The 13,474-nt window shown below is 35.3% G+C and overlaps 1 protein-coding gene across 2 annotated transcripts in view; it reads left to right on the top strand.

Annotated features, from left to right (window-relative positions):
- Positions 1-3,327: 3,327 nt before the first annotated feature.
- Positions 3,328-13,474, top strand: part of LOC128988639 (long-chain-fatty-acid--CoA ligase 1) — a 100,414-nt gene continuing 90,267 nt past the window's right edge. Inside the window, exon 1 of one of the 2 annotated variants that reach the window (XM_054410116.1) lies at positions 3,328-3,465. In XM_054410116.1, coding sequence (XP_054266091.1) covers positions 3,447-3,465 — 19 coding nt within the window. In that variant the 5' untranslated portion in view covers positions 3,328-3,446. The remainder of the gene's footprint in view (positions 3,466-13,474) is intronic. The other variant, XM_054410115.1, reaches the window with a different exon arrangement.

The following is a 13,474-nucleotide window of genomic DNA, read 5'->3' as shown; positions in this document are numbered from 1 at the left end:
TAGTTCGATGACGTGGTCATCATCCGGATCTTCAGCTAGTATCTGGCTAGTTCGATGTCGTGGTCATCATCCGGATCTTCGGCTAGTATCTGGCTAGTTCGATGACATGGTCATCATCCGGATCTTCGGCTAGTATCTGGCTAGTTTGATGACGTGGTCATCATCCGGATCTTCGGCTAGTATCTGGCAAGTCGATGTCGTGGTCATCATCCGGATCTTCGGCTAGTATCTGGCTAGTTCGATGACGTGGTCATCATCCGGATCTTCAGCTAGTATCTGGCTAGTTCGATGTCGAGGTCATCATCCGGATCTTCGGCTAGTATCTGGCTAGTTAGATGACGCGGCCATCATCTCCCGAAGACCAAAGGTTTCACGGTCAACTTTGGACGTGGAACCCCCTCCACCATCCATCATCCATCATCCATCATCCGGATCTTCAGCTAGTATCTGGCTAGTTCGATGTCGAGGTCATCATCCGGATCTTCGGCTAGTATCTGGCTAGTTCGATGACGCGGTCATCATCTCCCGAAGACCAAAGGTTTCATGGTCTACTTTGGACGTGGAACCCCCTCCAGGTTATATACCGGATTCGTGTGATAAAACACATAAAACTAACTTTAAAATAAAATGTTGCACTCAATCAAATTATTTTTAACCCAATGACTAATAACCACTCTACAATAATAACCACAGCATCAGCCAAGCCTTACACAGTAATTAGATTTAGTGCGTGTCTCACGCAGCCACTGAACACTATTGCTTTATCATCTTACTTAATCTATTCTCTTGGTAAACCCTTAGATTAAGCATTCTTTACATGATTTTATAATACTTTTGGACCAATTGAAGACAATGTAAAATTTAGTTCATCCGGTTTATGTAGGCCTAGACGAAGTTATGTTGTTTACTGTTTTGTTATTTATTTAACCAATATAAAACAAATATAAATTAACTTGTGTGGCGTATAGGGTCGCCGGAATTTTATCCCCCTGGAATTTTACCCCCTGGGCAAAGCTGACGTCACTATGACGTAGTAACCTGAGTGGCCAAAAGTTTGTTCGCGGCCGGAATTTTACCCCCGCGGAATTTGGAAGTCTAATGAAAATAGTCAGAGCGTGATTAATTAGATCAGCGATAAAAACCGGAATTCTACCCCCCGTCCATATAACTAGCGTTTAGACAACTGAAGATGTACGGGCCGGATTTTTACCCCTCGGAATTTTACCCCCTGGCTGATTTTAGAAATTGAATGATTGATTTCCTAATTTCTGTTTTTAATTAATTGTAAACATTTCATTATTTAGTAGCCTATATTTATTTATTTATTTTGTAATCTCAACTAAGTAAACAGAATTCCTTGTTTTATTTTGATCATATTAACCAACAGTTGGCTTTAAAGATCGAATCCTGACACTCGAATCTCAAAATTAATATTAAAACCCTGTTCGATTAGTTAATGTTACCTACATATAAATTAAAATAGGCTACTTAAAAATAAAATATTTACCATTAAATTAAAACTGAATGACGATAATTAATCATTCTCACTAATTTATATATCTGGCCAGGGGGTAAAATTCCGGGGGTAAAAATCCGGGCCGTACATTCTAGGTTTTTATAATTTGATGTGTTCTGATTAAACTCACAACCGTGAAAATATATGTTTAATTCCGCGTTTAATCCATCGAGCTGATATCGTGAGACTCAAAAGTTCGCGGCCGGAATTTTACCCCCTGGTTTGTGACGTCACGTTTGCCCAGGGGGTAAAATTCCAGGGGGATAAAAATCCGCTACCCCGGCGTATATAGTGCTTGTGGAGCAGTTTAGCTAAATTTATACTAAATTCTTCTACAATTTTAAAATAGAAAATATAATAATTAATTACAATATCTGAATCAATAAACTTTGGTGTCGCGAGGCGAGGTACAAGGCATCATTGTCAGTATCAACAAATGAGTAGAGATTGCCATCAAGGCCGGACTCATTGATGCGACAGTTGACTGATAGACTGGCGTTGCCAAACAGGGATTTATCCCTCACTGGGGATATTTAAGCAGTAAAAAGGGATAGAATCTGATTATAAAGAGATTTTTAAGATTTAGAAGTAATTTCATATACTTTGTTTGTGAGATATTTACGTTTAACATTAACAAACGTTGTATCGATTGCGATTCGTTAAAATACTGAATTTAAGGATATTTATAGGCATGCACTGTGGATGCGATACTCCCTGGTGTGGATAAACGGCCGCACTAGTGAGTACTACGTCTACCCGCAGTGATATCCTGATATTTAGATCAATTCGTTAATTACAAGGCAAACATTTGGTTGGGATTCCACTATAAACTGTAGGTCCCTAATTTGCCATTGGCTGTATGGGCTATTAATTAACAGCTGTGTCTAAGGAGCATGTCGGCTTTAGTCACTAACAAGACTACAAGATCGCGCCACTCATCCTACACTCATCCTTCACTCAAATTTGGGTCAAAATAGTCATACGCACCTACTGGCGTCCCCACCTACTGGCGTCCCCATAGTAAGTAATGTATATGCAAATTTCACCCATTCTTCAATTTAAAAGCGAGAGAAAATAAATGATTGGGATTGAATGACAGCTTTTCTACTGCAAAAAATCAGCTGTTTCTTTAATCACTAAAAACGCAACGCCTATAAAGTATCAAGTACAGCTGGATCTAGTTTAACATGAACCTACTTACCTTCCTCATGATTGAAACAGCAACCTTTGGCTATCAGGCGAGTCCACCCCCTCAGTGGCTAAGCTTGATTTGAGTTAATTCTATTAACTAAATTAGATTGCATTTAAACAACACCAACACACCTGGATGGGTATAAGGCAAAGATGAGTGAAAAATGAGAGCCAAATAAATTGTATGACAATTTGTTATTTGCTATTTCTTTAGCCACTACCAATAATTAAAAGTCCAATAAATCAGGGCAGCTTTGACCAGCTTCAAACTATCTAACCTGGCCTTTCTCACAATCGAAACGGCAACCTTCTGTTTGCTAAAAGAGCCTTTTCCATTCTGTAACCATATTTGGATTCAAATACGGGAATTTGTGTCATTATCCTTGAAGTTTAGTAATGTGATACTGTGGCACAATTTCAGGATGGTTCGGGATGAACAGGGATTTCCACTGGAGTGTGGGATCTATTTGATCGCGTCATAGTTGGCGGAGATGCCGTGGGGTGTCGCACGCTCTGGTGATATCGAGCCGTGACGTCATATCAGGCCACCCTCGCGGCCAATAGCAGTGGTGGCGGGGTGCGTTAGTGTATCTGTGTCATCCACCGGCCTTAGTGCGGTGTAACAGTGTACCAGTGTACCAGTGTCAGTGTATCAGTGTATCAGTGACCGGTGAGACAGTGTCAGTCGTCATGACCACTTCCTAGTAATACTGTGATAACACTGTGATAACAACGTACGATGGCATTGAAACAAATAGGTGAGTTCGGAGTAATTGATCGGGTTGCAGCACATTCATATTTGAACAGTTCGATCGTTCTGACATTAGTAGGTCAGGTGTGTTATGTCAGAGGTTTGGGACGTTTGTGCCTTTTCCAGTAAGTTAAGCATTGATTCGATGCCACACACTCGCACACGCACCTACAGACGCAATGCGGAAGTGAAAGAGTCGCGTGTGGTAGCCTATTAAAGTGGGAAATAATATAAACGGTTCTCACAAGATGTTGAATGCATCTTATAATGGAGGATAGTAATATCATGTGGAATGGAAATCAATGAATGTAGTTTAAACCTGTAGGAGAAAAGTTTGTATCCACTTTTACCGTAAACTGTAATTTGTTCTCGTAAAATAGAAACAAATACAGTATTGCTACTACAACAGGAAATATATAAATGGGTATGAGGACTTATAACACAGAAGTAGGCCTACTGTTACTGACAACTTATTATACGTCAATGTTTACATTTACAATAATGTAATTTCTAATAATAATAGTAATAATAATAATAATAATAAGCAGCTAATAGACAAGTATTAAACATCCAACCTAATTAACATCACAGTTCCTGGTCTATTACAATGAGTGTTTTAATAATTTAGCCATGCTTAGTAATTTATCGTCAATAATAAATATTGTTATATAATATTGTTATAGTTTTGGCACCTACTTTATTATTGGTTTTTATTTCGGCCGTGAAGAAAAAAACACAGTTTTTTTATCGTCATTGCAAATAATTTAGGTTTAACTAGTAACAATAAAAGATAACTGCCATAACAGATGTTCCTGATTATATAGCCTGACTAATAAAACAGCTGATCTTAATCAGTAACAAAGCTACACAGATTATCACACTTATTCTACACTCTTTATTGGGTTAAAATTCACATAGGTACATATACCAAATGATGATAATTAATTGAAACACCGAAAAATCTTGTAGCTATATTGCGTCGTTTAAACTGAAGGCGTTTCGTACTCCATTTCTATAAGACTTTACTGTCTTGGCCATCATTATACCAAAATGAAATTGCAAAACTGGTAAAAAAATCTTCTGTGTGTTGTTAAAACTGAATATATTTCATTTTTTTTGTTTCTGTTAGACTTGAAATTCACTTTACCATTAATAAAGATATTTAATTAAATAACTTGTAAAAAGCTTGCCTTTTTATAACGAATCGTTAAAACACAAATGTTTTACTTATATTTGTGCTAAAATACACTCCTAGGTGGCGTCCCTATGTCGTCATAGGCTAAAGAACTAAACTAAAGGCGTTTTATTGTATTCTCTATTTATCTTACACTTGAAACTCGTTTCACCAGCATCGTATGATAATTGGTGTTTCGAAATTGCTTTTGTTATTTTTGTTTTGTTATTTAGATTGTAATGTTTACTGTGTTATTTGTAAACAAATACTGTATGTATATATTCAATGGGAAATGAAATATTATTTCATTTCATTTCAGACATAATAAAGAGTCTTCTAAAGGTCAAATGTAGTTCTATAGCAAAGCCTTAGCTTATACCTTTGTTTACAGTAGTTCAGTGTCAGCAATGGGGTTGTTTTAGTAGAACTATATAAATAGTAAAATGTATCAGAAATAAAAAAAAACTATTTTGGAGTCAAATTTAAGAATTCATTCCAAGTGGGAGTCATTAAATGTCCTTAACTCTGGAAATGTATTAGGTTTACATTAGCAGTTGTACTCGTTTAATACAACATGAAATACGTCGTAATTTGTTTAAAAGATATTCTATGGGTAAATTGAGCGTTGTCTTAAAAAGATTTATTGCAATTTTATTCGAAAAATTATACATTTCAATAAATTGATTTCCAACAATCAATCCCGATTAATACAGTTTTACGCACATTTTTCATCACGTCAAAAGCTACTGTAAATGTATCAAATGGAGAAAGGTAAACGGATAAGTGGCACCTTTGACAGGAAACAATTGATATTCGTCTGCTGGCCAGACCGTGCACGTTATTCAATTACTATGTTTTAAGGAGGACTGAGGGGGGAAGAAGGGGAGTTTCTGTCCTCTCGTGTTATGAAATAGTTATGTGATGCACAAGGGTTGGTTACAAATCAATTGAACTGCTCGTTTTATAAATGTCATCGATGATAATGTCTACTCAAGCGTATAGTTAAGTATCGAACGTTATCATGGGGTTGCCAGCTCAATCCTGAGAAAGGCAGAAGCTTTTTGATGGCTCGAAACCGAACCCAGCTGTCCTTGGGCTTTTAATAAACTAGTTAGCCGCCCGTGCTCCGCCACGGGAATATTGTCAGCAATAAAAGAAATAATAATTAACAAATACTGTTTATCTTTGTATTTATTTAGGGGTTGTTTAATTTTTTACATGAAATAGAGCTGATAGTTTGCCTGTATAAACTATTTTATGTTAATCAAACCGATATATTATTTTAACCAAATGAATGTTTTATATTAATTCGAGTTTCATTTGAAAAATAAGTAGTATACGAACTGGGCAATGCTGATAACATAATAAGCAGCTATTTATGCTATTTAGATAATTTGCTAAAGTGTATTCCTATATTCGTCATTTTTTTCATTACATTTTTTGTATGGAATAAAGATAGTCACTTAGCCTACATGTAAATCACGCATCAGCAGTTGGTCGCATTTCACGAATCGTTGACCCATACTGCAAGTAAAAGCTGTGTTTACGTCGTATATATAAAGTTGGGCATACTTTGTTCAATATTAGAGGGTATTAACGGTCCAATTTGATGGAAAAGGAGTCGTGGATTTTAAAACTATGTAGACTACCACTACCAGAAAGATGTTGATTCAATTGAGACTTAGAACTGTTCATTTCAAATGCAGATTTTTATTATATTTTACTCAAATAGTTTTTTGTCTCTTTTGGCCCTTAATACTTTTTTTATAGTTGCTAATGATAATATTTTCCATAAACTCAAAATGTTGATAAGGAGTTCATTTTACCTTCCCCTTGTGACAACATAAGGAAAAAATATTTGTGTCCAAGTTAGTCTGTTCTGACTCAAAATTCATAGATTTGCAGTACTGACAAATCCAATCTAACGACCCCAATTCAAAAAAATTGGATTTTTTAGAAGGGACTTCCAGAGCACATTTAACACCATCACTGCTCTTTACCTTTTTAGTTCGATGGTTCTCTACGTGTTTTTTTCCGTTCTGTATGTCTCTTTACGCCCGGTTAATGATTAGCCTACCTTTTCTTTTTCTTTTTGTACTTTTCACATCCTGGGGTTAATGATAAAGTTTTATAACGCTATAATGACCCGAGTCAACATTGCCATTAAACTTCAAGTCAGATACTCTTCGCCAGAACCGAAATCGTAAGTCACAGTTTCTCAAGCAACTTTCCTGTGTAGGCCTACTCGAAAAAATATAGTTAGGGTATAGTTCACTGATAAATTGTAGTTCCAAATATCCCAGCGTACTCGCCATCTCGAAAAGGTAAAATTTGGACGTCGAACACTGATCTTGAGTAAGATTAATCACTTAAGATAAAATGTTTGTATGTTTACCAATTATTAGCAATTATCTGTACAACTTGCAAGTGGATTTCCCTATGATTGTTGTGGTGGCTATAGAGAATAAATTATATTGATCAAAACAATAAGTTTCCGTCCCCTACTATGGGTATTATTTCACATTCCATACTCAAACTGAAACTCAAACCACTTTCCTTCAGATCACTTTGCAGGAAAACTAAAACATTTTTGTGTCCCAGTTAGTCTGTTCTGACTTGAAATTCATATATTTGAAGTAGTTACAAATACACTTTCCTTGATCAAAATCGTGTGTTTATAAACAGAAAATCCTAGTTTAATAACTGCATACTGAAAGTGAGGTTATAAAAATAATAACAAATGTCTGACAAACATTAAACAGCTGACGAATAATTTATAAACTGTGTATTATATTCTTCAATAAGAATTGTACTGACTCGACCTTTAAAGGGCTGTAGGTCTTAGCCCTTAGAAAAAACGTAAATTCTAAGGAAGTTCGGCAAATCTACACACTATCCCCTTTAATTTGAAACATAAATCTTGTAGATCGGTCCAGTAATTACTGAGAAAACAGTGTTACAACTGTGTTTTAAATATATAGATTACCATGGCTAATTCATATTCATTCATTCAATACTTATCCCTACCATTTGCTTTAATAGTACGGTGCAGTTTTAGCCAAAAGAGGCCTAACCTCAACATCTAAAGTTAAAGCTAACTTTTGACTCCAATCTGTTCATTATCGTTCCCGTATTATATGGTAAAAAGTACACCATTTTGAGCGCCGTGTTTGGGGAAGGGGGAGTCAAAGTTGGAAAATGTTTCGCAACAGTTGCAAGTTTTTAGCAACAGTGCTACAAAACATTTCTAACAATTTAAAAGTCCCGGAACAGCTACTAAAAGTAAAATATATATATATGAAAATAGTACAGAGTGAGCTACAAAACTTGGATCAAAATCACTGGACGTAAAAATCATTTTAAAACGATATTCAGTGACCTTCTCAGGGGGACGTCTCAATAGGAGTGTATAAGTTTAAGCACTTTGAAGTAAAAAGTTAGCTTTCACTTTGGAGGTGGAGGTTTAGGTGTAATTGCACCGCACCTGGTGTATCGGCTTCGTATGCATCTAATAATCTAATCTATCTGAACAGTTGAGTTAAGGGAAATCCGGCAAAAAATTATATCGAGTTTATCTTTTTTGATTTTTTTTTAAGTTTCCAAACGTCATTGATGTTGGTGGTATGATGATTAACTTATTTCATTGCCGACTCCTTTTTAATTGGGCTGGTTTTCGAAATTGGAAAGTATCATAAAACCTAGTGAGCTAACCAGTGTACGTAGTGTAAAATTTGTGGGGTGAATAATTTTTAAATGCATACATAACAAAATCTTTAAACAACATAATTATAACATAACTTTTGTTGAGCTCAAGGCAATGACTTATTACGGACATTATTTAATCGTAATTTCACAAAACAGATAATTATTGAATTAATTACTACTTTTATGAGAGGCAGTCTTAGTTAATATTAGTTTATCGGAAAATATGGATGAGTTCTAATAACTTATAGAAAATTAAATGAAATCAGATCACAAACCCAGAAACAAGGTAAAACATTATTAAAATTGGTAAGAAAAATTACACACAAACAAGTACCGCGAAAGTTAAATTAATTTTAAAATGCCGTAATGAACTGTTTGAAAATTGAAATTTGTATTTATCCTATACTATAATACGAGCTAAGTCTGTTTGTCTGTCAGTAATATATATCTCTAAATCCAGCGGAAAAATTTTTAATAAATTTTGGAATTAGGGACTTATATTTCTAACAAAGTTATTGGTGACAGCCACTTCCATCAGGAAAGTTTGCATTTCTCTACAAAACTCAATTGAAAATTTAATATTGGCCTTATGGTTTTATAAGTAACTATTTTGGTTGAACAAAATAACAAGGGAAAAGTAAACAAAATACTTGTAACATGTGTTTACAACAAGCTATTCACAGTATACATAGAAAATTACCTAAAACAGGACAAAGTACTGTACTGTATTTTGTAATTTTCTATGTATAATCAATAGCTCTACTTCTATGTAAACTCAATAGCAAAGGTTACTCGACATTGGGGATAAGTGTTTCGCATTGGTGACGTTTGAGTGCACTGACGTCAACTAAATGTTTCAATTTTTATTCACTCTTTTACTGTTTACATAATTTAGACAGCTATATTCAGTTGAATTAGTATTACAGATATTTGTATTACAATAATCTTTATAGTAAGCAATATACGCTTAAATCGGACTAATCTTTCTTCTGCTAATTCATCTCTTAATGAAAGATTTAGTTTAGAACCAAGAAATAAACCACACCCCTACATACGCTGTACAAATGGTGTATGCTGTATGTATGCTGTTGATGCTGTATTAATGCTATTGTAGCTGATTGCTACTGTATTAACCTGTGATCGCATATTAATTCCTACGATATGAACTGATATAAAAAAAAAATACTTATTTTTTTGTTTAAAAGTTTATTAGTGTGATTAAAATAAACTAATGTGTTGGATTGTCAAGTTAAAATTTCCATCATAGTAAATTGAAATTCCACTGAAACTTAAACATGTTAAACTGAACTTAGTTATAAAGAAAACGCGAGTTTCCTTTATATTGCTTTTACATTGGAAATAAACATACCGAGCCATGGCTCGGTCCCCCGGTAATTTTTAAGAAGTTGCAACTAAAATATTAAAAATTTTAATTATTAAAAAAGTATACAAATTTAAAGAATCATAGTTGCTATTTTAAAACATAGGTTTTTTCTGATGGTCACTTAAACCTCAGTAAGTAATATTTTAAGAAAATTATATCCAATAAAGTGAGTTACACTGTACATTTTTCTTGCAAAATCTTGAATTTGTTTAATTATTTGCCAATCGAACTAAAGTAGGCTAGATTATTTGACTGTTTCCAGATTCAAAAATCATATGTAATACATGTTATAGTCCAAAATGAATTCAAAGTACAGGTTGTACTTAGCATTAGGTAAGCAGCCCTATAAAATTCAACTGTAATAAACCCGTAATTTTTCATTCAATAAACATTCCTTTTTATTAAACAATACCTTACTGATTTATTTTAACTCCCAATAGTTGAGGAGTACATAATAACAAGGTTAAGGTATAATAACAAGGTATAAGTTAAATTTAAATAAGTTTTATTTATATAAGTTAGTTAGGTCAAATCAACTTTTTATTGAATTTAACTTACTCGTGGTCACATGAGTGTCGGATAGTCAAGAGCAAACTGTACATCAATTGATCTACAGTGTTTTACTAACTACATCGTTGTCCAAAGGCATTTCATTTTTAAATGAACAGTTTTCAACCCTCTCAACTCAACTCCCTTGGGAAGATCGTCTAAGTGTTTGGAAAGGTTGAGTTCACCCCATGTTTGTCAGTTTACATCTTCAACAACATCAACGCCGCATCATTAACTGCAACCCTAAACATTTCACACTTCCGATCAACTTGTTGTTGACATTTAATATCTTCTGGAGATTCAGTCTTATTCTATTAAACTTGGCATATTTTTCCAGTTTACTTGGGGCCATTTTGTAAATGATATTGCAAGGTTATCGCGGTCAACCGTATTAGAAAATGGAAAATAAATGCTAACGTAGGGAAATTTAATTGCACATTTTTATAGAGTTCAAAACTTGTTCTTGATGCGGAATGAATAATGCAAACCTCTTTTATCCTACAAAGATTATGCTTGTTAAACGGTTATAGGTTGGACGGGCGAAAGAGGGACGTTACAGAGAAAGTATTATTTTATAAAGTAACAATATATCGATGGTAATAACAATGTCGTCTTAATTTGGGCTGTTCGTGGTTGACATCAAAACGCTCTAGGGTTACTGTTTACACGAGTAGATGAGTACACTAAAGGAAATTATGGGAAGCCTATTTTTCTTCTACTATATTAAATACACAAAGCGAACGAGATCGAAACTATAAAAGTTTACACAAAATAGAATAATACTAGTTAGTGATGTGTCAAAACGGAATCTCAAATCTCAAAACCATCAAAACTTAGGAAAAGTTTCGGTTTCGAGATTCGACCACCAAGTTTCGAGATTCAAAAGTTTCGAAATTGAAGATTTTGACAGTTTTATTTTCGAAACTGCTGACATTTTTTTGTGCTATTGTAATTGTTTTTAACACTGTTTCCAAACAAGCTGGTAGCAACAGAGCAAACATCACATTTAACAGTAACGAAACAAGTAAATTTGATTCTGAACTTCAAAAGGTATCTTAAATACTATAACTGGTACAATTCAGTTTCACATCAATATTTACTAAACACAAAGAAATATTGACCACTAAATGTTCTAAATATTCATGTTTATGTTGGTGTTAGAAGTTACATTTATTTTGTTGTTGTTGTTTATGAACAGTTATGTTGTATTGGCGTTTAAGATTATCAGTAACATTCACATATTTATGTTATGTCACGGTCAGGAGTCTATCTCTTTCAGTTTTGATTGCATGCTTAACATTTTATGATTATGTGTATTTTTTGTAACCTTGACCTTTGTAACCAGCTAAGTAAAAAAGTTTCGCGTTTAGGTTTTGAGATTCGAAATTTCTGGTTTTGACCATCACTAATACTAGTTGCTCTGCCCGTGCTTCGCTACGGGGTGAGAACGCAGAAGAGAGTAATTCGGGTTTAAAAATATACTATAAGAAAAAGCTACAACACACTTGCCAGGAAACATATAGGCAAAGCTCAATCGTACTTATTGATTATTTAAATTAAGATCTCTCTATGTATTACTAGCATTTTATATAGTGTATTGCATTTAAAATATATGCAAAAGGCTAATTCATTAATCACATTGCACCAAGAAACAAATCTATCACCTGTTATAATATCTTGACACTTACTTGACAAAATCCACTATGTTCAGTCCGAGAGTGGCGGGTTCGATTCCCGGTATAACCACAAGACTAATGGGGTTGGACCGAAGCGTACGTAATAACTTCTTTTAAACACTACAAAAGATATTGAATAACAGTTCACTAGTGAACCTGTGCGGCTCAATGCCCCGCAAAAAACATATGAAATTAGAAAACGAATTCATCGTGTTAGAATATTGACTCGACGTCGAAAATTGAATAGGTCCCTACGGTAATAATAAAGCCTTAGAAGGGAAGCAGTCCGGCCATTTTCTAGCTGTATGCGTATAATATTTAGTAAATTAATAAGTGTTCTAGTTATTTTTTAGTTATTTTTTTAGATTTTTAAAAACACGTTCAATAAAACTTGTTATCATATCATACCAATAGGCCTATGTAGCATATTTTGAGGGTCATACGCTGCTTGAAGAAAACACTTTTAAAATAAAGACTAAAAAACAATATTTTTATCACAAAAGCACTTCCATGAATACTACAATTTTAGTCATAAAGTTCAGGAATATTTTCCTGGTCAGAATTTTTCGTTATGAATATGCGTATCATATTAAAAGATGTAGCCTTACTTAAAACAACATATATTATAGTTGCTCATGACTGAAATTGGTCTGGGTAAGAACAATGCTGCTCTTTAATTAAAGTTTTTTTTTTTTTTTTTTTTTTTTTTTAGGGTGAGGAGGGAAAATGCTTTTACGCACACAGGTAGCCAGCCTGTAGTGTGAGACTCCTGAGTTTATCACAGACTACTCACTAAAAAACCCCCTCTACTCTGTTGGACACAGACCTGGAATTGTTTGTCACATTACTTCAAGTCAGGCCAACATGTGACCTAAGCCCACAGGGCTCGCACCGTTTCTGGCATTATTTATTTTTTGACCTACACCGCATCCCGGTCGAGGTCAAGCTTCTTGGCGCGGAGAACACCCTGGATGTAAAGTGACACACAGGTCCAATTGTCCTCACCCTCCATCATCATCGGTATGACCGTGTCCACCGACAGCAGTCCTACGAACTGTTGAGCCTCTAGGCGGGGCCTTTCCCAATGCTGGCAGTGGAAGAAAGTGTGTTCCACGTCATCGGGAATGCCTGGGCAGTATATGCAATCGGGTGACACGGCTTTGCCCATCCTGAACAAGTACGACCGGAAAAAGCCGTGACCCGTCAGAAATTGGGTGAGGTAGAAGTTCACCTCTCCGCACCGCCGATTAACCCAAGGTTGGACCTGTTGTATCAGTCGCCTGGTCCAGAGCCCCCTTGTCTCCTGTTCCCAGCTCTCCTGCCACAGCTGGAAGGTCCGGGTGCGTTCCTCAATACTTGCCTGGTCCTCCCCACGGCGCTGATAAATTGCCTTCCTCTCCGCCGCCAAAAGTTTGACGGGGATGACTCCAGCAACCACCAGGACGGCGGGTTCGGACACTGTTCGATAGGCAGATGCTACCCTTAGTGCTGCCTGACGCTGCACTCGGGCGAGCCGCATCCTATATAC

This window comes from Macrosteles quadrilineatus, unplaced genomic scaffold, assembly GCF_028750875.1.
Source record: "Macrosteles quadrilineatus isolate MER2022 unplaced genomic scaffold, UCM_ALF_1.0 Scaffold_3__2_contigs__length_128488019, whole genome shotgun sequence".
NCBI lineage: Eukaryota > Metazoa > Arthropoda > Insecta > Hemiptera > Cicadellidae > Macrosteles > Macrosteles quadrilineatus.
Note: the sequence above shows the minus strand (reverse complement) of the source record. Positions and strands in the feature narration are given on the sequence as shown.